This window comes from Somniosus microcephalus, chromosome 13 (assembly GCF_052327205.1).
Source record: "Somniosus microcephalus isolate GS21.2 chromosome 13, FLI_Smic_1.0, whole genome shotgun sequence".
In the NCBI taxonomy this organism is placed as follows: Eukaryota; Metazoa; Chordata; class Chondrichthyes; order Squaliformes; family Somniosidae; genus Somniosus; species Somniosus microcephalus.
In genome coordinates this window covers 4,438,676-4,464,664 of record NC_140999.1, presented here as the reverse complement: position 1 = coordinate 4,464,664, position 25,989 = coordinate 4,438,676, and the positions used below count along the sequence as shown (strand labels likewise).

At 49.8% G+C, this 25,989-nt stretch overlaps 1 protein-coding gene across 1 annotated transcript in view; it reads right to left on the bottom strand.

Moving 5' to 3' along the window:
* Positions 1–19,800, bottom strand: part of babam1 (BRISC and BRCA1 A complex member 1) — a 29,375-nt gene extending 9,575 nt beyond the window's left edge. Inside the window, exons 1-4 of the mRNA XM_086004371.1 lie at positions 19,091–19,800; positions 15,219–15,277; positions 13,071–13,191; positions 2,361–2,439 (exon numbers count right to left, since the gene is read on the bottom strand). Of these exons, the coding sequence (XP_085860497.1) occupies positions 2,361–2,439; positions 13,071–13,191; positions 15,219–15,277; positions 19,091–19,768 (937 nt within the window). The 5' untranslated portion in view covers positions 19,769–19,800. The remainder of the gene's footprint in view (positions 1–2,360; positions 2,440–13,070; positions 13,192–15,218; positions 15,278–19,090) is intronic.
* Between the last annotated feature and the right edge of the window lie 6,189 nt (positions 19,801–25,989).

Below are 25,989 nucleotides of genomic sequence, written 5' to 3'. Positions count from 1 at the left end.
GCTCTGTGTAAAGAAATTCCTCCTAAATGATTTTATTTGATTGATCCGTTAGTGACTATCTTATATTGATGCGCCCTTGTTCTGCACGCCTCCACAAGTGCAAACAGTTTCTCCACAACAACCCAATCGAACCTCTATCTGGTCTCCGGTCAGTCGTCTCTTCTCCAGAGAAACTGGCCCCAGCCTATTCGACCTTTCCTGATTGTTCCATCCTCTCTCAGTCCGTAACATTCTTGTAAATCTTTTCTGCACTTTCCAGTGTTATACAGTGACAGACCTGTACCCACCAGTACTGTACCCCAGTGTTATACAGTGACAGACCTGTACCCACCAGTACTGTACCCCAGTGTTATACAGTGACAGACCTGTACCCACCAGTACTGTACCCCAGTGTTACACAGTGACAGACCTGTACCCACCAGTACTGTACCCCAGTGTTATACAGTGACAGACCTGTACCCACCAGTACTGTACCCCAGTGTTATACAGTGACAGACCTGTACCCACCAGTACTGTACCCCAGTGTTATAGTGACAGACCTGTACCCACCAGTACTGTACCCATGTTATAGTGACAGACCTGTACCCACCAGTACTGTACCCATGTTATACAGTGACAGACCTGTACCCACTAGTACTGTACCCCAGTGTTATACAGTGACAGACCTGTACCCACCAGTACTGTACCCGTGTTATACAGTGACAGACCTGTACCCACCAGTACTATAACCCAGTGTTATACAGTGACAGATCTGTACCCACCAGTACTGTACCCGTGTTATACACAGACCTGTACCCACCAGTACTGTACCCCAGTGTTATACAGTGACAGACCTGTACCCACCAGTACTGTACCCGTGTTATACAGTGACAGACCTGTACCCACCAGTACTGTACCCGTTATACAGTGACAGACCTGTACCCACCAGTACTGTACCCATGTTATAGTGACAGACTTGTACCCACCAGTACTGTACCCCAGTGTTATACAGTGACAGACCTGTACCCACCAGTACTGTACCCCAGTGTTATACAGTGACAGACCTGTACCCACCAGTACTGTACCCATGTTATACAGTGACAGACCTGTACCCACTAGTACTGTACCCCAGTGTCATAGTGACAGACCCGTACCCACCAGTACTGTACCCCAGTTATACAGTGACAGACCTGTACCCACCAGTACTGCACCCCAGTGTTATACAGTGACAGACCTGTACCCACCAGTACTGTACCCCAGTGTTAGTGACAGACCTGTACCCACCAGTACTGTACCCCAGTATTACAGTGACAGACCTGTACCCACCAGTACTGTACCCCAGTGTTATACAGTGACAGACCTGTACCCACCAGTACTGTACCCGTGTTATACAGTGACAGACCTGTACCCACCAGTACTGTACCCATGTTATACAGTGACAGACCTGTACCCACTAGTACTGTACCAGTGTTATACAGTGACAGACCTGTACCCACCAGTACTGTACCCCAGTGTTATACAGTGACAGACCTGTACCCACCAGTACTGTACCCCAGTGTTATAGTGTGACAGGCCTGTACCCACCAGTACTGTACCCCAGTGTTATACAGTGACAGACCTGTACCCATCAGTACTGTACCCCAGTGTTATACAGTGACAGACCTGTACCCACCAGTACTGTACCCCAGTGTTATAGTGACAGACCTGTACCCACCAGTACTGTACCCCAGTGTTAGTGACAGACCTGTACCCACCAGTACTGTACCCCAGTGTTAGTGACAGACCTGTACCCACCAGTACTGTACCCCAGTGTTATACAGTGACAGACCTGTACCCACCAGTACTGTACCCCAGTGTTATACAGTGACAGACCTGTACCCACCAGTGCTGTACCCCAGTGTTATACAGTGACAGACCTGTACCCACCAGTACTGTACCCCAGTGTTATACAGTGACAGACCTGCACCCATCAGTACTGTACCCCAGTGTTATACAGTGACAGACCTATACCCACCAGTACTGTACCCCAGTGTTATACAGTGACAGACCTATACCCACCAGTACTGTACCCCAGTGTTATACAGCTGAAAATGCTCAATTCAGAACGTCCAAATCTATAATTATACTATTGAAGATTATTGAGACAGATCCAGTGGATACGACATGAAACTTTCATATTTATTGGTTTACTGAGCTCCTAATAACAACACTGCACAGTGTCCCTGACTAGGGGTTTCCACATCTTACACAGTGCACCCCCCAACACCAGGCCTAGAATGCACACTGCAGTCAGGTAGAGCAACACGGATAGTCTGCAGGTAAGCACCGGCTGCGACACTAATCTATTCAGGGACTTGTGGACCTTCATTAGAAAAGGATACTGAACGACTCACAGACATTCGTGTCCAGATCATACAGGCAGCTGCAAACCTCCCGGGGGTCAGAGGTAAATCCAGACAGCTGGAAGGAGAGAAATAGGACATGTAACGTGCAAAATAGCCAACATCTCACATCAGTGCTACAAAGAGGACAATATGTTAGAATGAGACTTGAGCTCAAGTCATTACGTAAATAGAATTGCACTCCAATGCCATCCAGAGACCCAAGGCTGGCGCTGCACCATGACTGTTGACATGGCAAAACTCAATGGGAAATTGAGGGAGGGGTGGGAGCGGGAGGCGGAGGGAGTGCACGAGAGGGAGCGGGAGGCGGTGGGGGGGCAGAGGGCGGGGGGGGGGGCCAGAGGGTGAGGGGGGGGGGGGGAGCGAGGCGGGAGAGCGAGAGAGAAGGTATTCTGTAGTATCATAAACAAAAGACTTATAAACTTCCTTGAGGAGCACAATGTCTTGAGTAAAAGCCAAATTGGATTCCTGCCAAACTATAGAACATCAGATCATATCTTCACCCTACAGACCCTAATTGACAAACACGTTCATCAAAACAAAAGCAAAATCTACGCATGCTTTATAGATTTCCAGAAGGCTTTCGATTCCATCTGGCATGACGGTTTATTCCTGAAACTTATCGAAAGCGGGGTAGGGGGAAAAACATATGATGTAATTAAGTCAATGTATACAAACAACAAACGTGCAGTTAAAATTCGAGACAAACAAACAAAATACTTCCCACAGGGGCGGGGGGTGACGCAGGGCTCGCCAATCTCACCGACACTCTTTAATGTTTACATAAATGAATTGGCAAAACTACTTGAACAATCTACAGCACCCGGCCTCACCCTATATGAATCCAAGGTTAAATTCCTCCTCTATGCAGACGACCTGGTTCTGCTGTCACCAACTAAGGAGGGTCTACAGCAGAACCTGGATCTGCTGGAGTCGTACTGCCAGACTTGGGCCCTGACAATAAATCCCCAAAAAACCAAAGTCCTTGTGTTCCAGCAAAGATCCAAAATAAATTTCACACTAGGAACAACCAAAATTGAACAAACCACTAACTACACATACTTGGGCTTAAAAATCAGTTCTACGGGAAATTTCAAACTGGCTGTGAATGAACAAAGAGAAAGCAAGAAGGGCTTTCTATGCCATTAAAAAATCAATCCAAATAGAAATCCCAATTAGCATTTGGCTCAAAATTTTCAAATCAGTAATTGAACCAATTGCACTCTATGGCAGTGAAGTGTGGGGACCGCTAACACAACAAGAATTTGCAAAATGGGACAAACACCCAATTGAGATCCTACATGCAGAATTCTGTAAAAGTATCCTCCGGACTCAAAGGAAAACCGTAAACAATGCATGCAGGGCAGAACTAGGCCAATATCCATTAATAATCACTATCCAAAAAAGAGCCACCAAATTTTGGAAACACCTAGAAATGAGCAACCCCCAATGCTATCATTACGAAGCCCTGAAATGCCAAGAGAGGACCATAAAGAAGAATACCCTCAGTCAACTAGTCCTGGGACTCAGTGAAGTAACTACTAACACTACTAACAATAACCAGCCCCAGGACAGTGACAGCGTAACACAAAGAATTCGACCCAACACAATCGTCGCTAAGCAAAAGGAAAAATATGTCATATTGGGCAGAAACAACAAAAACCCAAAGCAAACTCAATTGTTACTTGGCCCTAAACAGACAATACAACATGGCTGATTACCTGACCATGGTAAAGGATAGCAAACTGAGAAAAACCTCAACAATGTACAGGCTTAGTGAACAAATGTAAGAAGTCACACAACACCAGGTTATAGTCCAACAGCTTTATTTGAAATCACAAGCTTTCGGAGCGCTGCTCCTTCTTCAGGTGAAGTGGAGAAATGCATAAAGACACAGCTTATATAGTCAGAGAATCATGTCAGATGTTTACAGGTAACCTTTCCAACTGCCATTTATCACACCTCGGCAGAGAGATAATCACAGCAGTCAAAGGTGTGAATGGTGTCCAAACAGGTCAGTCAGGGAAACATTACATCAAAGAACAATGAGGTGGGGTCACAAGGGGTCAAATATTGCAGATGCTGGGGTCTGTATGAAAAACAAAAAAACAGACAAAAAACATTTTTTTTGGCTGGAAATCACAGCAGGTCCGGCCGCATCTGTGTAGAGAGAACAAGCCAATGTCGACTCGAGTCTGGATGACCCTGCGTCAGGTGGGGTTACATGTAGCGTGACATGAACCCAAGATCTCGGTTGAGGCCGTCCTCATGGGTGCGGAACTTGGCTATCAGTTTCTGCTCGACGATTTTGCGTTGTCGTGTGTCTCGAAGGCCGCCTTGGAGAATGCTTACCCGAAGATCAGAGGCTGAATGTCCTTGACTGCTGAAGTGTTCCCCGACTGGGAGGGAACACTCCTGCCTGGTGATTGTTGCGCGGTGTCCGTTCATCCGTTGTCGCAGTGTCTGCATGGTCTCGCCGACGTACCATGCTTTGACTGCTGTGATTATCTCTCTGCCGAGGTGTGATAAATGGCAGTTGGAAAGGTTACCTGTAAACATCTGACATGATTCTCTGACTATATAAGCTGTGTCTTTATGCATTTCTCCACTTCACCTGAAGAAGGAGCAGCGCTCCGAAAGCTTGTGATTTCAAATAAAGCTGTTGGACTATAACCTGGTGTTGTGTGACTTCTTACATTTGTCCACCCCAGTCCAACTCCGGCATCTCCACACCAAGACTTAGTGAACATAGCCTGGCGATCGAAAAAGGTAGACACAGGCAGACCCGGCTACCAAGAGAGGACAGGATATGCTCTCACTGCAGTCAGGGAGTGGTGGAGACAGAGATGCACTTCCTCACAGCTTGTAGAAAATATCAGGGCATAAGGGAGAACTTCTACCCAAAATTCACAAAAATATGCCCGGAATTCAGAAATTTGAATGACGACCAAAAACTCCCATACCTACTAGGGGAAGAGAGAAATTGTGTAACACTAGCGGCACACTATGTTACAGCTTGCCATAAACAGAGGGACAACCACTAAATATAAGAAGAGAGTATATATAAATTATATGAAAGTATATTTATACACTCAGGGATATATCGGTTTATACACTGTATGGAGAGATCTGTATTTTTGTGCACAAACATGAATGTTTTTCGATGCTTTGGCAACATAAAATGTAACTTGTCATGCCAATAAAGTGATTTGAATTGAATTGAGACGGGCGAGAGAGAGAGAGAGACGGGAGGGAGAGAGAGAGAGAGAGAGACGGGAGAGAGAGAGAGAGGCGGGAGAGAGAGAGAGAGGCGGGAGAGAGAGAGAGAGGCGGGAGAGAGAGAGAGAGGCGGGAGAGAGAGAGAGAGGCGGGAGAGAGAGAGAGAGGCGGGAGAGAGAGAGAGAGGCGGGAGAGAGAGAGAGAGGCGGGAGAGAGAGAGAGAGGCGGGAGAGAGAGAGAGGCGGGAGAGAGAGAGAGAGGCGGGAGAGAGAGAGAGAGGCGGGAGAGAGAGAGAGAGAGGGGAGAGAGAGAGAGAGGCGGGAGAGAGAGAGGCGGGAGAGAGAGAGAGAGGCGGGAGAGAGAGAGAGAGGCGGGAGAGAGAGAGAGAGGCGGGAGAGAGAGAGAGAGGCGGGAGAGAGAGAGAGAGGCGGGAGAGAGAGAGAGAGGCGGGAGAGAGAGAGAGAGGCGGGAGAGAGAGAGAGAGGCGGGAGAGAGAGAGAGGCGGGAGAGAGAGAGAGGCGGGAGAGAGAGAGAGGCGGGTGAGAGAGAGAGGCGGGAGAGAGAGAGAGGCGGGAGAGAGAGAGAGGCGGGAGAGAGAGAGAGGCGGGAGAGAGAGAGAGAGGCGGGAGAGAGAGAGAGAGGCGGGAGAGAGAGAGAGAGGCGGGAGAGAGAGAGGCGGGAGAGAGAGAGAGAGGCGGGAGAGAGAGAGAGAGGCGGGAGAGAGAGAGAGAGGCGGGAGAGAGAGAGAGAGGCGGGAGAGAGAGAGAGAGGCGGGAGAGAGAGAGAGAGGCGGGAGAGAGAGAGAGAGGCGGGAGAGAGAGAGAGAGGCGGGAGAGAGAGAGAGAGGCGGGAGAGAGAGAGAGAGGCGGGAGAGAGAGAGAGAGGCGGGAGAGAGAGAGAGAGGCGGGAGAGAGAGAGAGAGGCGGGAGAGAGAGAGAGAGGCGGGGAGAGAGAGAGAGGGGAGAGAGAGAGAGAGAGGCGGGAGAGAGAGGCGGGAGAGAGAGAGAGGCGGGAGAGAGAGAGAGGCGGGAGAGGAGAGAGAGAGAGGCGGGAGAGAGAGAGAGGCGGGAGAGAGAGAGAGGCGGGAGAGAGAGAGAGGCGGGAGAGAGAGAGAGGCGGGAGAGAGAGAGAGGCGGGAGAGAGAGAGAGGCGGGAGAGAGAGAGAGGCGGGAGAGAGAGAGAGGCGGGAGAGAGAGAGAGGCGGGAGAGAGAGAGAGGCGGGAGAGAGAGAGAGGCGGGAGAGAGAGAGAGGCGGGAGAGAGAGAGAGGCGGGAGAGAGAGAGAGGCGGGAGAGAGAGAGAGGCGGAGAGAGAGAGAGGCGGGAGAGAGAGAGAGGCGGGAGAGAGAGAGAGGCGGGAGAGAGAGAGAGAGGCGGGAGAGAGAGAGAGGCGGAGAGAGAGAGAGAGGCGGGAGAGAGAGAGAGAGGCGGGAGAGAGAGAGAGAGGCGGGAGAGAGAGAGAGGCGGGAGAGAGAGAGAGGCGGGAGAGAGAGAGAGGCGGGAGAGAGAGAGAGGCGGGAGAGAGAGAGAGGCGGGAGAGAGAGAGAGGCGGGAGAGAGAGAGAGGCGGGAGAGAGAGAGAGGCGGGAGAGAGAGAGAGGCGGGAGAGAGAGAGAGGCGGGAGAGAGAGAGAGGCGGGAGAGAGAGAGAGGCGGGAGAGAGAGAGAGGCGGGAGAGAGAGAGAGGCGGGAGAGAGAGAGAGGCGGGAGAGAGAGAGAGGCGGGAGAGAGAGAGAGGCGGGAGAGAGAGAGAGGCGGGAGAGAGAGAGAGGCGGGAGAGAGAGAGAGGCGGGAGAGAGAGAGAGGCGGAGAGAGAGAGAGGCGGGAGAGAGAGAGAGGCGGGAGAGAGAGAGAGGCGGGAGAGAGAGAGAGGCGGGAGAGAGAGAGAGGCGGAGAGAGAGAGAGGCGGGAGAGAGAGAGAGGCGGGAGAGAGAGAGAGACGGGAGAGAGAGAGAGACGGGAGAGAGAGAGAGACGGGAGAGAGAGAGAGACGGGAGAGAGAGAGAGACGGGAGAGAGAGAGAGACGGGAGAGAGAGAGAGACGGGAGAGAGAGAGAGACGGGAGAGAGAGAGAGACGGGAGAGAGAGAGAGACGGGAGAGAGAGAGAGACGGGAGAGAGAGAGAGACGGGAGAGAGAGAGAGACGGGAGAGAGAGAGAGACGGGAGAGAGAGAGAGACGGGAGAGAGAGAGAGACGGGAGAGAGAGAGGAGAGAGAGAGAGGACGGGAGAGAGAGAGAGAGACGGGAGAGAGAGAGAGAGACGGGAGAGAGAGAGAGAGACGGGAGAGAGAGAGAGAGACGGGAGAGAGAGAGAGAGACGGGAGAGAGAGAGAGAGACGGGAGAGAGAGAGAGAGACGGGAGAGAGAGAGAGACGGGAGAGAGAGAGAGACGGGAGAGAGAGAGAGACGGGAGAGAGGGAGAGACGGGAGAGAGAGAGAGACGGGAGAGAGAGAGAGACGGGAGAGAGAGAGAGACGGGAGAGAGAGAGAGACGGGAGAGAGAGAGAGACGGGAGAGAGAGAGACGGGAGAGAGAGAGACGGGAGAGAGAGAGACGGGAGAGAGAGAGACGGGAGAGAGAGAGACGGGAGAGAGAGAGACGGGAGAGAGAGAGACGGGAGAGAGAGAGACGGGAGAGAGAGAGACGGGAGAGAGAGAGACGGGAGAGAGAGAGACGGGAGAGAGAGAGACGGGAGAGAGAGAGACGGGAGAGAGAGAGACGGGAGAGAGAGAGACGGGAGAGAGAGAGACGGGAGAGAGAGAGACGGGAGAGAGAGAGACGGGAGAGAGAGAGACGGGAGAGAGAGAGACGGGAGAGAGAGAGACGGAGAGAGAGAGACGGGAGAGAGAGAGACGGGAGAGAGAGAGACGGGAGAGAGAGAGACGGGAGAGAGAGAGACGGGAGAGAGAGAGACGGGAGAGAGAGAGACGGGAGAGAGAGAGACGGGAGAGAGAGAGAGAGAGACGGGAGAGAGAGAGAGAGACGGGAGAGAGAGAGAGACGGGAGAGAGAGAGAGAGAGAGACGGGAGAGAGAGAGAGAGAGAGACGAGAGAGAGAGAGAGAGACGGGAGAGAGAGAGACGGGAGAGAGAGAGAGACGGGAGCGAGAGACGGGAGAGAGAGAGAGACGGGAGAGAGAGAGAGACGGGAGAGAGAGAGAGACGGGAGAGAGAGAGAGACGGGAGAGAGAGAGAGACGGGAGAGAGAGAGAGACGGGAGAGAGAGAGAGACGGGAGAGAGAGAGAGACGGGAGAGAGAGAGAGACGGGAGAGAGAGAGAGACGGGAGAGAGAGAGAGACGGGAGAGAGAGAGAGACGGGAGAGAGAGAGAGACGGGAGAGAGAGAGAGACGGGAGAGAGAGAGAGACGGGAGAGAGAGAGAGACGGGAGAGAGAGAGAGACGGGAGAGAGAGAGAGACGGAGAGAGAGAGAGACGGGAGAGAGAGAGAGACGGGAGAGAGAGAGAGACGGGAGAGAGAGAGAGACGGGAGAGAGAGAGAGACAGGGAGAGAGAGAGAGACGGGAGAGAGAGAGAGACGGGAGAGAGAGAGAGACGGGAGAGAGAGAGAGACGGGAGAGAGAGAGCTACACTAAATGGGAAAAACATACAATAGAAGCCCTACATGCAGAATTCTGCCGAAGCATCCTTCGCACCCAAAGGAAAACGCCAACAAATGCATGCAGAGCCGAACTAGGCAGATACCCACTGATAATAAACATCCAAAAACGAGCACTAAACTTCCTAAATCACCTCAAATCTAGCTCCCCAGACACCCTTCATTTCAAAGCCTTTCAGACCCAAGAGCTAAACCCAGAAAAGAGTCCCCTGAGTCAGCTGCTACGGAAACTAAGTACTCAGCCGGACCCTGACCAGCCCCAGACCAACACAGCCGCCCAAACACCAATCCGAGTGAACCAAATCATTAAAAAATGCAAAGAAACCTACCTGGAACATTGGAACAAAATAACCAAAAGCCAAAGCAGATTAGAATGTTACCGGGCCCTAAAAAGAGAATATAAACTGGCAGACTACCTCACGACCATCAGAGACACAAAACAGAGACAGACCCTCACCAGGTACAGACTAAGCGACCACCAACTGGAAATTGAAAAAGGCAGATACAAGAAATCCTGGCAGCCTAGAGAGAATAGAATATGCGATCAATGTCTGGCTGGCGAGGTTGAAACAGAAATGCATTTCCTCCTAAAATGCGAAAAATTCAACACATCAAGAAACATATTATTCAACAAGCTAAGCCAAACAACCCCAGATTTCAAGGAATTGGATGATCTGTCAAAATTGAGATTAGTCCTAGGAGAAGGAGACAGACCATACCTTGGGGCCAAATATGTAACAACATGTCACAACCTGAGGACTGTTTAAAATTAAGACTGTTTAAAATTAATATTGAACGTACCAAATGAAGTACAAAGACTGTTTAAAATTAATATTGTTTAAAAGTAATATTGTATGTACCCAACAAATGTCAAATCGATTGACACCTACAGAATGTTGGAAAACTGTACCTTTTTGCTATGTAAGCTTTGGCAATATGGTTCTCTGTAAACTTTCATGCCAATAAAGCATTTTAATTGGAATTGGAATTGGAATTGGACGGGAGAGAGAGAGAGACGGGAGAGAGAGACGGGAGAGAGAGAGAGACGGGAGAGAGAGAGAGAGACGGGAGAGAGAGAGAGAGACGGGAGAGAGAGAGAGAGACGGGAGAGAGAGAGAGACGGGAGAGAGAGACGGGAGAGAGAGACGGGAGAGAGAGACGGGAGAGAGAGACGGGAGAGAGAGACGGGAGAGAGAGAGAGACGGGAGAGAGAGAGAGACGGGAGAGAGAGAGAGACGGGAGAGAGAGAGAGACGGGAGAGAGAGAGAGACGGGAGAGAGAGAGAGACGGGAGAGAGAGAGAGACGGGAGAGAGAGAGAGACGGGAGAGAGAGAGAGACGGGAGAGAGAGAGAGACGGGAGAGAGAGAGAGACGGGAGAGAGAGAGAGACGGGAGAGAGAGAGAGACGGGAGAGAGAGAGAGACGGGAGAGAGAGAGAGACGGGAGAGAGAGAGAGACGGGAGAGAGAGAGAGACGGGAGAGAGAGAGAGACGGGAGAGAGAGAGAGACGGGAGAGAGAGAGAGACGGGAGAGAGAGAGAGACGGGAGAGAGAGAGAGACGGGAGAGAGAGAGAGACGGGAGAGAGAGAGAGACGGGAGAGAGAGAGAGACGGGAGAGAGAGAGAGACGGGAGAGAGAGAGAGACGGGAGAGAGAGAGAGACGGGAGAGAGAGAGAGACGGGAGAGAGAGAGAGACGGGAGAGAGAGAGAGACGGGAGAGAGAGAGAGACGGGAGAGAGAGAGAGACGGGAGAGAGAGAGAGACGGGAGAGAGAGAGAGACGGGAGAGAGAGAGAGACGGGAGAGAGAGAGAGAGAGAGACGGGAGAGAGAGAGAGAGAGAGACGGGAGAGAGAGAGAGACGGGAGAGAGAGAGAAGGGCTCTATTACAAACTTCTTCAGTGTGGAATAGGGGGCAAAGTCTATGACCTTATTAAATCGATGTATCTGAAAAATAAATGCGGTGTCAAAATTGGAGACAAACGCACCGGTTTCTTCACCCAGAGAAGAGGCGTCCGGCAGGGCTGCAATTTGAGCCCGACCCTGTTCAACATATACATAAATGAGTTAGCAGAGATGCTGGAGCAAAGCGAGTCACCGTGTCTCTGTCTCCTAGATGGAGAAGTGAAATCCCTGTTCTATGCGGACGACCTGGTTCTGCTGTCTCCCACAGAACAAGGATTACAGCAACAATTAGACCTACTCGACAAATACTGCCAAAATTGGGCCCTGACAGTAAATCTAAAGAAAACCAACATCATGATTTTTCAAAAAAGGCCCAGATGTCAGGAAAACAAATACCAGTTTACTCTCAGTGATACCATCATAGGACACACTATGAGCTACACTTACCTTGGTCTAACCATTACAGCATCAGGGAGCTTCAGCATAGCAGTGAATGCACTAAAAGAAAAAGCCCGAAGAGCCCTATATGCAATAAAAAGAAAATTCTACAACATCCAAATTCGAATCAAAATCTGGCTCAAAATATTTGACAGCATAATCCTGCCCATTGCGCTGTACGGTAGTGAAGTATGGGGCCCACTCAATCACCATAGCTACACTAAATGGGAAAAACACACAATAGAAGCCCTACATGCAGAATTTTGCCGAAGCATTCTTCGCACCCAAAGGAAAACACCAACAAATGCATGTAGAGCCGAACTAGGCAGATACCCACTGATAATAAACATCCAAAAACGAGCACTAAACTTTCTAAATCACCTCAAATCTAGTTCCCCAGACACCCTTCATTTTAAAGCCCTCCAGACCCAAGAGCTAAACCCAGAAATGAGTCCCCTGAGTCAGCTGCTACTGAAACTAAGTACTCCTACTCAGTCGGACCCTGACCATTCCCAGACCAACACTGCCCTCCAAACACCAATCCGAGTGAACCAAATCATTAAACAATGCAAAGAAACCTACTTGGAACATTGGAACAAAATAACCAAAAGCCAAAGCAGATTAGAATGTTACCGGGCCCTAAAAAGAGAATATAAACTGGCAGACTATCTCTCGACCATCAGAGACACAAAACAGAGACAGACCCTCACCAGGTACAGACTAAGCGACCACCAACTGGCAATTGAAAAAGGAAGATACAAGAAATCCTGGCAGCCTAGAGAGAATAGAATATGTGATCAATGTCTGGCCGGCGAGGTTGAGACAGAGATGCACTTCCTCCTAAAATGCGAAAAATTCAACAAAACAAGAAACATATATTTTGACAAGCTCAGCCAAACAACCCCAGATTTCAAAGAATTGGATGACCTGTCAAAATTAAGATTAGCCCTGGGAGAAGGAGACAGACCATACCTTGGTGCCCAATATGTAACAACATGTCACAACCTGAGGAACAGTGAGGGACTAACGAGCACACCCATAGCATATATAAACATTAAGAATGTTTAAATCAATACCGAATGTACCCGACTGTTTAAAAATTAATACTGAATGTACCCAACGAGGGTCAACGACTGTTTAAATTAATATTGTCTGTACCCAACGAAGGTCAAAATTGTTTGACACCTACAGAATGTTGGAAAACTGTACTTTTTGTTATGTAAGCTTTGGCAATATGGTTCCATGTAAACTTTCATGCCAATAAAGCATTTGAATTGAATTGAATTGGAGAGAGAGAGAGAGAGAGAGAGACGGGAGAGAGAGAGAGACGGGAGAGAGAGAGAGAGAGAGAGACGGGAGGGAGAGAGAGAAACATAAACAAGCAACAAATTGATTGGTTGTTGATCGAGCTGTGAATGGGTGGAGTTCGGCCCAACGTTGAGCTCACGGGCTCGGTGTTTTCTATGAGCTGATTGTGTGCAGCCCCTCCGTTCCCCACCCCGGTACATCGTTCTTACCCAAGTGACCTCGTCATTCACCACCACGAGAGCAAACTCGTGCCGCTTGTCGATCTTGTGCTTTGTCCGGACAAACATTTCTATCATTTTCTGGGCGATGTTTAACGCATTGGTTTTTGAACTGAATATAAGAAAAAAACACAAAAACTAAAATGAATCCCAACAACTCCAGAGCCTGATCAAAGTCAGCCCAGCAACACCCCCAGTCCAATAACCTCACTCTACCAAAGCCACTGGTGAACCCAACAACCAGCCAGTGCCATAGGATTGGACAGCACAGGAGGCCGCCATTCGGCCCATCCTGCCTGTGCCAGCTCTTTGAACGAGCTCTCCAATTCGTCCCACTCCCCCCCGCTCTTTCCCCAGAGCCATGCAAATGTTTTCTTTTCAAATATTTCTCCGAATCCCTTTTGAAAGTTACTATTGAATCTGCCTCCACCGCCCTTTCAGGCAGCGCATTCCAGATCACAACTCGCTGCGTAAAAACATTCTCCTCATCTCCCCTCTGGTTCTTTTTACCAAATATCTTAAATCTTTGACCTCTGGTTACCGGCCCTCCTGCCACTGGAAACAGTTTCTTGTTATTTACTCTGCTTATCGCCTTCATGATTCTGAACCGCTCGATTAAAACTCCAATACCCCCAGTCCCAGGGCCACACAGTCCATCCAATAACCCCCAGTCCCAGGGCCACACAGTCCATCCAATAACCCCCAGTCCCAGGGCCACACAGTCCATCCAATAACCCCAGTCCCAGGGCCACACAGTCCATCCAATAACCCCCAGTCCCAGGGCCACACAGTCCATCCAATAACCCCCAGTCCCAGGGCCACACAGTCCATCCAATAACCCCCAGTCCCAGGGCCACACAGTCCATCCAATAACCCCAGTCCCAGGGCCACACAGTCCATCCAATAACCCCAGTCCCAGGGCCACACAGTCCATCCAATAACCCCCAGTCCCAGGGCCACACAGTCTACCCAATAACCCCAGTCCCAGAGCCACACAGTCCACCCAATAACCCCCAGTCCCAGGGCCACACAGTCTACCCAATACCCCCAGTCCCAGGGCCACACAGTCCACCCAATACCCTCAGTCCCAGGGCCACACAGTCCATCCAATAACCCCCAGTCCCAGGGCCACACAGTCTACCCAATACCCCCAGTCCCAGGGCCACACAGTCCATCCAATACCCCCAGTCCCAGGGCCACACAGTCCATCCAATACCCCCAGTCCCAGGGCCACACAGTCCACCCAATACCCCCAGTCCCAGGGCCACACAGTCCACCCAATAACCCCCAGTCCCAGGGCCACACAGTCCATCCAATACCCCCAGTCCCAGGGCCACACAGTCCATCCAATACCCCCAGTCCCAGGGCCACACAGTCCATCCAATACCCCCAGTCCCAGGGCCACACAGTCCATCCAATACCCCCAGTCCCAGGGCCACACAGTCCATCCAATACCCCCAGTCCCAGGGCCACACAGTCCATCCAATACCCCCAGTCCCAGGGCCACACAGTCCATCCAATACCCCCAGTCCCAGGGCCACACAGTCCACCCAATACCCCCAGTCCCAGGGCCACACAGACTTGTGAACAAGCTTGTCTAAATGGTTGACTCCCAAATCACATGGCCCAGACTGATCAAATATTAAATATTAACACCTAAATCACATCTAGACGGCACTAATTAGAGAAAGTACAGCACAGACAGGCCATTCAGCCCAACTGGTCCGTGCCGGTGTTTCTGCTCCACACGAGCCTCCTCCCACCCCTCGTCATCTCACCCCATTAACATATCCTTCTGTTCCTTTCTCCCTCATGTGTTTATCCAGCTTCCCCTTAAATCCATCTCTGCTATTCGCCTCCACCACTCCCTGTGGTAGCGAGTTCCACATTCTCACCACTCTCTGGGGGAAAGAGGTTTCTCCTGAATGGATTTATTAGTGACTCTCTTATCTTTATGATCTCTAGTTCTGTTCTCCCCACAAGTGGAAACATCATCTCTACGTCTACCCTATCGAACCCCTAAATCATTTTAAAGGCTTCGATCAGGTCCCCCCTCAGCCTTCTCTTTTCTGGAGAGTCCGTTCAGCCTTTCAGAAGTTGGTGAGTGGCCGAATATTAGCATCGATGAAACATCCTAACCCGTTCATGGAATCCAGTGTCGGCAGTGACATCTCCTCCGAAAGGTCCAAGCAGATGATCTGCAAAGAGAATGGAAGAGAACCTGAGGTCTGTCTCTCTCGACAGTGCCTTCCTGCACGATAGGCACATAACTGGCACACGCAGACCCACCTGAATAAACCAAACTGCCCACCCAGTGCTGCATCACATCGCCAGTAACTGCCCCAGCCCTCCTTCAATGATGTAACTGGGATTAGCGGAGATTGTTTTTTATTCGTATGTGGGATGTGGGCGTCGCTGGCAAAGCCGGCATTTAATGCCCATCCCCAGTTGCCCTCGAGAAGGTGGTGGTGAGCCGCCTTGAACCGCTGCAGTCCGTGTGGTGAAGGTGCTCCCACAGTGCTGTTAGGGAGGGAGTTCCAGGATTTTGACCCAGCGACGATGAAGGAACGGCCGATATATTTCCAAGTCAGGATGGTGTGTGACTTGGAGGGGAACGTGGTGGTGTTCCCATGCGCCTGCTGCCCGCGTCCTTTTAGGTGGAAGAGGTGGCGGGTTTGCGAGTTGCTGCAGTACATCCTGTAGATGGTACACACTGCAGCCACGGTGCGCCGGTGGTGGAGGGAGTGAATGTTTAAGGTGGTGGATGGGCTGCCAATCAAGCGGGCTGCTTTGTCCTGGATGGTGTCGAGCTTCTTGAGTGTTGTTGGAGCTGCACTCATCCAGGCAAGTGGAGAGTATTCCATCACACTCCTGACTTGTGCCTTGTAGGTGGTGGAAAGGCTTTGGGGAGTCAGGAGGTGAGACACTCGCCGCAGAATTCCCAGCCTCTGGCCTGCTCTTGTTGCCACAGTATTTATGTGGCTGGTCCAGTTAAGTTTCTGTACACGATTGGAAAATCACACTTTAATACTACATGACACTCTTAAGACATCCCCTCAAACTGCTATCAGTGACAGACCAGAACTTTATCCTCCTTACTACATAAACTCCAACTTCTTCACAACTCAAGTCATTAGAGCTCCCTTTCCCACATTAGATTCCACTCACCCCCACCTCACTGACCTACACTGGCTTCAACATGCATTGAATTTAAAATCCTCATCTTCAAATCTTTCCATGGCCTCTGCTTGCCCTACCCCCTCTGCCCGTTCTGCAGCCTCCTACCCACCTCGCACCCTTTCACCTCGGCTTTCTGTACATCCCCCCCCCATTTCCCTCACCCCATCAGTGGTGGGCAGAGCCCCCAGTTGCCTCGGCAGGACTCCCTCCCTCCCTAATTATCTCTCCAACTTTTCGACCAAGCTTTTGGTCACCTCTCCAACCATTTCCTCCACCTATATCTTTTGCTCTCTTCTCCACCCCCCGCCCCCCCCCCCAAAAAAAAGCACCTTGGGCCGTTATTTGACATTTCGAACTATATAAAGTTGTTGTTGGGAGTGTTATACAGCGCTACTTGCTCTTTCCAGACACAACACCTATTTGGAAAGACGAAAGTCTGGGATTATGTTGCAAGGTGTTAGTTACGGTTCAGGTATCGCTTGTAGATGATTCTGGGAGGGGGTCTGGCTCAAGAGGTGGACTGGGATGTGAGATAGCTGTACAGTTGTGACTCTGCTGTAATTGCCAGAGTTACTCTCAGCTTTCTCCCCTCCAATGTATTTCCCTTACCTCTCCTATAAAGTAGGCAATGGTTGCCTTCACTTGCTAACCTTACCATACACACCTAGGACATACGAATACATCGAGAAAAGTCCATTCAACTCAACAAGCCCATTCCCTTCTGCAGAATGCCTAAATTCCATCCTATCTACCTAAATAATTCAAAAATCCCAAGACCTTTCTCCCCGCTTCCCACATAAATCAAGCAACAAAATCTCTCCAACTGTAAACCCTACTTTACACATCCTTGACAGTTTGACTTCCTTCATACATCCAGGGTACTGAGTTTGGATAATCAGCCATGATCTCATTGAATGGTGGAGCAGGCTCGAGGGGCCGAATGCCCTACTCCTGCTCCTATCTTCTATGTTTCTATACAACCTTTAACTGGTCTCAGCAGATCCGCAACTATCATGTTTCACAAAACATTGGACCATTGCTAACTGTTTCTTATCTTTATAATCCACAATCCCTTTCCTGACCAGCCTCGGGTCTTTAGGGAAGTGGCAGTAGGGATTGTGGATGCATTGGTAATAATTTTCCAAAACTCCCTGGACTCAGCAAAGGTCCCGGCAGACTGGAAAACTGCTAATGTAACACCCTTATTTAAAAAGGGCAGTAGACAGAAGGCTGGAAACTATAGACCGGTTAGCCTAACATCTGTGGTGGGTAAAATTTTGGAGTCCATTATTAAGGAGACAGTAACAGGACATTTGGATAATCATCATTTAATAGGACAAAGTCAGCATGGTTTTATGAAGGGGAAGTCATGTTTGACAAATTTGCTGGAGTTCTTTGAGGAAGTAACATAGGGTGGATAAAGGGGAACCAGTGGACGTAGTGTATTTAGACTTCCAAAAGGCATTTGACAAGGTGCCACACAAAAGATTATTGCTTAAGATAAAAAATCACGGGATTGGGGGTAATATTCTGGCATGGATAGAGGATTGGCTATCTAACAGAAGGCAGAGTGTTGGGATAAATGGTTCATTCTCAGAATGGCAATCAGTAACTAGTAGTGTTCCGCAGGGGTCGGTGCTGGGTCCCCAACTCTTTACAATCTATATTAACGATTTGGAGGAGGGGACCGAGTGTAACATATCAAAGTTTGCAGATGATACTAAGATGGGAGGGAAAGTAGTGAGTGAGGAGGACATAAAAAACCTGCAAGGTGACATAGACAGGCTAAGTAAGTGGGCAGAGATTTGGCAGATGGAATACAATACTGGAAAGTGTGAGGTTATGCACTTTGGCAGGAAAAATCGTAGAGCAAGTTATTATCTTAATGGCAAGAAACTGGAAAGTACTGTAGTACAAAGGGATCTAGGAGTCCTGGTGCACGAAACTCAAAAGGTTAGTATGCAGGTGCAGCAAGTGATTAAGAAGGTCAATGGAATGTTGGCTTTCATTGCTAGGGGGATAGAATATAAAAATAGGGAGGTATTGCTTTAGTTGTACAAGGTATTGGTGAGACTGCACCTGGAATACTGCATACAGTTTTGGTGTCCATACTTAAGAAAAGACATACTTGCTCTCGAGTCAGTACAAAGGTGGTTCACTCGGTTAATCCCGGGGATGAGGGGATGGACATATGAGGAGAGGTTAAGTAGATTGGGACTCTACTCATTGGAGTTCAGAAGAATGAGAGGTGATCTTATTGAAACATATAAGATTGTGAAGGGGTTGGATCGGGTGGATGCGGGGAGGATGTTCCCGATGATGGGTGAAACTAGAACTAGGGGGCATAGTCTTAGAATAAGGGGCTGCTCTTTCAAAACTGAGATGAGGAGGAACTACTTCACTCAGAAGGTGGTAGGTCCATGGAATATGCTGCCCCAAAAAGCTGTAGAAGCTACATCATTACATAAATTTAAAACAGAAATAGACAGTTTCCTAGAAGTAAAGGGAATTAAGGGTTACAGGGAGCGGGCAGGAATTTGGACAGGAGTCTAGGTTCGGATCGGTCATGGCCCTGTGGGTAGCGGAGCGGGCCCAGGTAGCCTGATCCTGCTCCTATTTCGTGTGTTTAATTCTGTTAGATTCAGGAGATGGTTCTGTGATAGTGGATTGGCGGTTAGGATCAGATCAGCCATGATCTTATTGAATGGCGGAGCAGGCTCGAGGGGCCGATTGGCCTACTCCTGCTCCTATTTCTTATGTTCTTATATTCCTTCTTATTTTTAAATGGGTGAATCAAACACAGCGTTAAACACAACCTCGACAAAACTCACCACCTTCTCCGGGCAGTTAACCTTGGGGGTCCTGATCTGGGTCTCGGGCTGGGGTTGACTCTGGAATTGAGTCGGCAGCTGGAGCTGGGACTGAAACTGGGGCTGGCTTTGGGACTGGGGCAGGAGCGAAGGCTGGCCTTGGGGTGCGGACTGGTTCTGGAACTGGGGCTGGCTTTGGGACTGGGGCAGGGAGTGGGGCTTGGAGAGGAATTGGGACTGAGATTGGGACTGGGGCAGGGATTGGGATTGATTTGGGGGTTGGGATTGACTTTGGGGTTGAGGTTGGGATTGGAATGAGGCCCTGGCCTGAGCCTGGGTGTGACCCTGGGGTTGTGGGTGACCCTGGGCCTGGGGGTGACCCTGACCCTGGGGTTGGGGGTGACCCTGGGCCTGACCCTGGGGTTGGGTTTGGGCCTGGGGGTGACCCTGGGCCTCCGGCTCCTGCTGCCTCCTCCTGCTGCCGCGGCTCCTGCTCCCCACTCCCGGGCTCTCAGTCCCGGCCTCGCCGTCTCCCTCCCGGCCGCCCGCCTGCGAGCCTTGGCCGGGCGGGTCCTGCCGGTCCTCCGCCCCCTCGGGGTTGGAGCGGGTGCTGGGTCGCTGCAGCGCCGGGCCCGCAGCCTCGGGCTCGGGTTCCGAGCCGGCCGGCGCCTCTCGCCCTTCCTCAGCGGCCGCCGACATCTTGGCGACAAACCGGAAGCGGGCGACGGCTCTGGGAGTTGTAGTTCTTTCCGGATCCGCTTCCGGCGGCGGCAACAAAGGAAGGACTACACTCCCAGGGTGCAGCGCGGCGCCGCCAAGCCCAGGCCGCGGTGTGTTATGGGGGTTGTAGTTCCCCCGCCCCTGCCGCCCATTACAGCCAATAGGGGAGCGAACTACAACTCCCAGAAGGTGCCGCAGCAGCCAGCCTGTTGCCCATGTTGAAGACTCTTGTGTTATTATATATCTCTATTTATATATCAGTTTCCTTATAATGCACCTTATTGATTCCAGCATAAAATATCACTAAATCTAGAAAAATAAGAAATTCCTGCGTTATTTACATTCTAATTTAAGAGGAAGGGTGATTTATTGTTTCTCAAACTCTGCTCTTTTCAATAGGGGCCAGGTAGGGCAAGTTACTTTTCTCAATTATAACTATTCTGTTTATATTGAACATGTTACGTCTGCAACTCAATTACACAGCATTTTACTGCACCAAGTTATGTCTGCATGCACTTCCTGACAACTTTTGTTTGGAGATATACTTGAAAAGGTAAAAATTTGCAGGGCTTATGGGGAAAGAGCAAGGAGTTAAAATTCTAACAGGCCTGGACAGACTAGATGCAGGAAGGATGTTCCCGATGGTCAGAGAGTCCAGAACCAGGGGTCACAGGCTAAGGATAAGGGGTAAGCCATTTAGGACTGAGATGAGGAGGAATTTCTTCACCCAGAGAGTGGTGAACCTGTGGAATTCTCTACCACAGAAGGCAGTTGAGGCCAATTCATCTTAAATATATTCAAGAAGGAGTTAGATATATTTCTTAAGGCTAAAGGGATCAAGGGATATGGGGAGAAAGCAGGGACCGGGTACTGAATTTGGATGATCAGCCATGATCTCATTGAATGGCGGAGCAGGCTCGAGGGGCCAAATGGCCTACTCCTGCTCCTATCTTCTATGTTTCTATGAGTGGGACTAATTGGATCGTTCTTTCAAAGAGCCGGCACAAGCACGATGGGCCAAATGGCCTCCTTCTGTGCTATACGATTCTATCAATTTTCTACATTCTTCATTATAATGGACCCTACCTATGTAAACATGTCACGCTGTAATTGCACCCTCCAGCCAGTGGAGCTGCTGCAGTGCCAACGTTGGCAGAAGTTGTGATTATGCTCATTCATGCTTTCGTTACATCCAGACGCGACTATTCCAACGCTCTCCGGGCCGGCCTCCCATCTTCCAGCATCCATAAACTGCACCTCATCCAAAACTCTGCTGCCTGTGTCCTAACTCGCACCGAGTCCCGTTCACCCATCACCCCCTGTGCTCGCTGACCTACATTGGCTCCCAGTCCGGCAACGCCTCGATTTTAAAATTCTCCTCCTTGTTTTCAAATCCCTCCATGGCCCTCGCCCCTCCCGATCTCTGTAACCTTCTCCAGCCCCACAATCCTCCGAGATCTCCGCTCCTCCAATTCTGGCCTCTTGCGCAACCCCGGTTTTAATCGCTCCACCATTGGCTGCCGTACCTTCAGCTGCCTGGACCCTGAACCTCTCCGCCTCGCTCTCCTCCTTTAAGACGCTTCTTAAAACTTGCCTCTTTGACCCTGCCCTAAGATCTCCTTATGTGGCTCGGTGTCAGACTGTGTTCAATAATGTTCCTGTGAAGCACCTTAGGATATTTTACTACGCTAAAGGCACTATATAAATGCAAGTTGCTGTTATTGTTGTTGTATAGTGTGTCAAGTTTACACAGGGTAGTTTCTATTATAAATGTGGACACAGGAATTCATAATTGAAATATAAAAATAAGGACAGGATATAGGACTTTAAAATGGGGACTGAATTACATTTGTGTGCCCCGGTCCAATTATCCCTTGGTTCACCTGAAGGCTACACTTGGTTTTATAGAGGAACAGGAGGAGGCCATTCAGCCCCTCGAGCCTGTTCCTCCATTCAATGCTATCATGGCTGATCTGTATCCTAACGCCAGCCACCCACCCGAGCTCCATATCCTTTTACAAGGAAGGAAAGAAGCATTTCACAACCCCAGGACATCCCAAAGCACTTTACAGCCAATGAAGTACTTTTGAAGTGGAGTCACTGTTGTAATGTAGGAAACGCGGCAGCCAGTTTGCGCACAGCAAGCTCCCACAAACAGCAACGTGACAATGACCAGCTAATCTGTTTTAGTGATGTTGATTGAGGGATAAATATTGGCCCCAGGACACCGGGGAGAACTCCCCTGCTCTTCTTCGGAATAGTTGCCGTGGGATCTTTTACGCCCACCTGAGAGAGCAGATCGGATTAACGTCTTGTCCAAAAGACGGCACCTCCAACAGTGCAGCGCTCCCTCAGTACTGCACTGGGAGTGATCACCTGGATTTTTGTGCTCAATTCACTGGAGTGACTATGAACCTACAACCTTCTGACTCTGAGACGAGAGTGCTGCCCACTGAGCCACGGCTGACACAGCACTGACTGGGAGTAAATTTGACTTTGTGCGATAGTGCAAAATTGAAGTCATTTTCTCACACATTTGGTGTATTTCCACACTTGGAGCACTGTGCACAGTTAGAGTGATAGAGTTATACAGCACAGAAAGAGGCCCTTCGGCCCATCGTGTCCGCGCCGGCCATCAAGCCCTGTCTATTCTAATCCCATTTTCCAGCACTTGGTCCGTAGCCTTGTATGCTATGGCATTTCAAGTGCTCATCTAAATGCTTCTTGAATGTTGTGAGGGTTCCTGCCTCTACCACCCTTTCAGGCAGTGAGTTCCAGATTCCAACCACCCTCTGGGTGAAAAAGTTTTTCCTCAAATCCCCTCTAAACCTCCTGCCCCTTACCTTGAAACTATGCCCCCTGGTTATTGACCCCTCTACTAAGGGGAAAAGTTCCTTTCTATCCACCCTATCTATGCCCCATATAATTTTGTACACCTCAATCAGGTCCCCCCTCAGCCTTCTCTGCTCCAAGGAAAACAACCCCAGCCTGTCCAGTCTCTTCATAGCTCATAGTTCTGGTCTCCACATTACAAAAAGGATGTAGAGGCACTGGAGAAGGTGCAAAAAAGATTTACAAAGATAATAGAGTCATAGAGTCATAGAGTTATACAGCACGGATAGAGGCCCTTCGGCCCATCGTGTCCGCGCCGGCCATCAAGCCCTGTCTGATCTAATCCCATATTCCAGCATTTGGTCCGTAGCCTTGTATGCTATGGCATTTCAAGTGCTCATCCAAATGCTTCTTAAATGTTGTGAGGGTTCCTGCCTCCACAACCCTTTCAGGCAGTGAGTTCCAGACTCCAACCACCCTCTGGGTGAAAAAGTTCTTTCTCAAATCCCCTCTAAACCTCCCGCCCTTTACCTTGAATCTATGCCCCCTAGTTATTGACCCCTCTACCAAGGGAAAAAGCTCCTCAGCATCCATCCTATCTATGCCCCTCATAATTTTGTACACCTCAATCATGTTCCCCCTCAGCCTCCTCTGCTCCAAGGAAAACAAACCCAATCTGCCCAGTCTCTCTTCATAGCTGAAGCGCTCCAGCCCCGGTAACATCCTGGTGAACCTCCTCTGCACCCTCTCCAACGCGATCACATCCTTCCTGTAGTGTGGCGACCAGAACTGCACACAGTATTCCAGCTGTGGCCTAACCAGTGTTTTATACAGCTCCATCATAACCTCCTTGCTCTTATATTCAATGCCTCGGCTAATGAAGGCAAGTATCCCATATGCCTTTTTTACCACCTTATCCACCTGTTCCACCGCCTTCAGGGATCTGTGTACTTGCACACCCAAATCCCTCTGACCCTCCGTCTTGCCTAGGGTCTTACCATTCATTGTGTATTCCCTTGCCTTGTTAGTCCCCCCAAAGTGCATCACCTCGCACTTTTCCGGGTTAAATTCCATTTGCCACTGTTCCGCCCATCTGACCAACCCATCTATATCGTCCTGCAGACTGAGGCTACCCTCCTCGCTATTTACCACCCTACCAATTTTTGTATCATCCGCGAACTTACTGATCATACCTTTTACATTCATATCCAAGTCATTAATGTAGACCACAAACAGCAAGGGACCCAGCACCGATCCCTGTGGTACCCCACTGACCACAGGCTTCCAGTCACAAAAACAACCTTCGACCATCACCCTCTGCCTTCTGTCACTAAGCCAGTTTTGTATCCAATGTGCCAAGGCACCCTGGATTCCATGGGCTCTTACCTTCTTGACCAGTCTCCTGTGCGGGACTTTATCGAAGGCCTTACTGAAATCCATATATACCACATCCACTGCGTTACCCTCATCCACACACCTAGTCACCCCCTCAAAAAATTCAATCAAATTAGTCAGACATGATCTTCCCTTGACAAAGCCATGTTGACTATCCTTGATTAATCCTTGCCTCTCCAAGTGGAGACAAATTTTGTCCCTCAGGATTTTTTCCAATAATTTTCCTACCACTGATGTTAGGCTCACTGGCCTGTAGTTCCCCGGTTTTTCCCTACTTCCCTTCTTGAATAATGGTACTACATTAGCGGTTCTCCAGTCCTCTGGCACATCCCCTGTGGCCAGAGAGGTCCTGAATATATGTGTTAGAGCCCCCGCAATCTCTTCCTTTGCCTCACACAGCAGCCTGGGATACATTTCATCCGGGCCTGGGGATTTATCCATTTTTAGGCCAGCTAAAACCGCCAATACCTCCTCCCTCTCGATGTGAATATGTTTGAGCATATCACAGTCCCCCCGCCCTATTTCTATGTCTACATCGTCCTTCTCCATAGTGAAAACAGATGCAAAAAATTCATTTAGAACCCCTCCTACATCTTCCGGCTCCACACACAGATTGCCACTTTTGTCCCTAATGGGCCCTATTTTTTCCCTAGTTATCCTCTTACCCTTAATATACTTATAAAACATCTTAGGATTTTCCTTTATTTTGCTCGCCAGTGTTATTTCATGGCCCCTCCTTGATCTCCTAATTTCTTTTTTAAGTATCCCCCTGCACTTTTTGTACTCCTCTAGGGCTTCCTCCGTCTTTAGCCTTTTGTATCTGCCAAAAGCCCTCCTTGTTTTCCTAATCCATTCTCGTATATCCCCTGACATCCAAGGTTCCCTGTGGTTTTTGGAACCACCCTTGACCTTTACGGGAACATGTTACCATTGTATGATCCCAATCTCCCTTCTGAAAGCCTCCCATTGCTCTGATGCGGATTTTCCTACAAGTAGCTGATCCCAGTCCATAATACCAGAACTGAGAGGTTAGAACTATCAGGAAAGATTGAACAGGCGGGGGCTCTTTTCTCTAGAAAGGAGAAGGCTGAGGGGAGACCTGATCGAGGTCTTTAAGATTATGAAAGGGTTTGATAAAGTGGATACAGGGATATTGTGTGCAGTTTTGGTCGCCTTATCTGAGGAAGGACGTTCTTGCCATGGAAGGAGTGCAGTGAAGATTCACCAGGCTGATACCTGGGATGGCAGGAATGACGTATGAGGAGGGATTGCGTCGATTGGGCTTATACTCACTGGAGTTTAGAAGAATGAGAGGGGATCTCATCGAAACCTATAAAATTCTGTCAGGTCTGGACAGACTAGATGCTGGAAGGATGTTCCCGATGGTCGGGGAGTCCAGAACCAGGGGTCATAGTCTAAGGATAAGGGGTAGGACATTTAGGACTGAAATGAGGAGGAATTTCTTCACCCAGAGAGTGGTGAACCTGTGGAATTCTCTGCCACAGAGGGCGGTGGAGGCCAGTTCATTAAATATATTCAAGAAGGAGTTGGATATATTTCTTAAGGCTAAAGGGATCACGGGATATGGGGAGAAGGCAGGGACAGGGTACTGAATTTGGATGATCAGCCATGATCGCATTGAATGGCGGAGCAGGCTCGAGGGGCCGAATGGCCGACTCCTGCTCCTATCTTCTATGTTTCTATGTTAAGATGTTTCCACTTGTGGGGGAGACCAGAACTAGAGACCATAAATATAAGACAGTCACCGATAAATCCAATCGGGAATTCAGGAGAAACTTCTTCACCCAGAGAGTGGTGAGAATGTGGAACTCGCTCCCACAGGGAGTGGTTGAGACGAATAGTATCGATGCATTTAAGGGGAAGCTGGATAAACACACGAGGGAGAAAGGAATAGAAGGATATGGTGATAGGGTGAGATGAAGAGGGGTGGGAGGAGACTGGTGTGGAGCAGA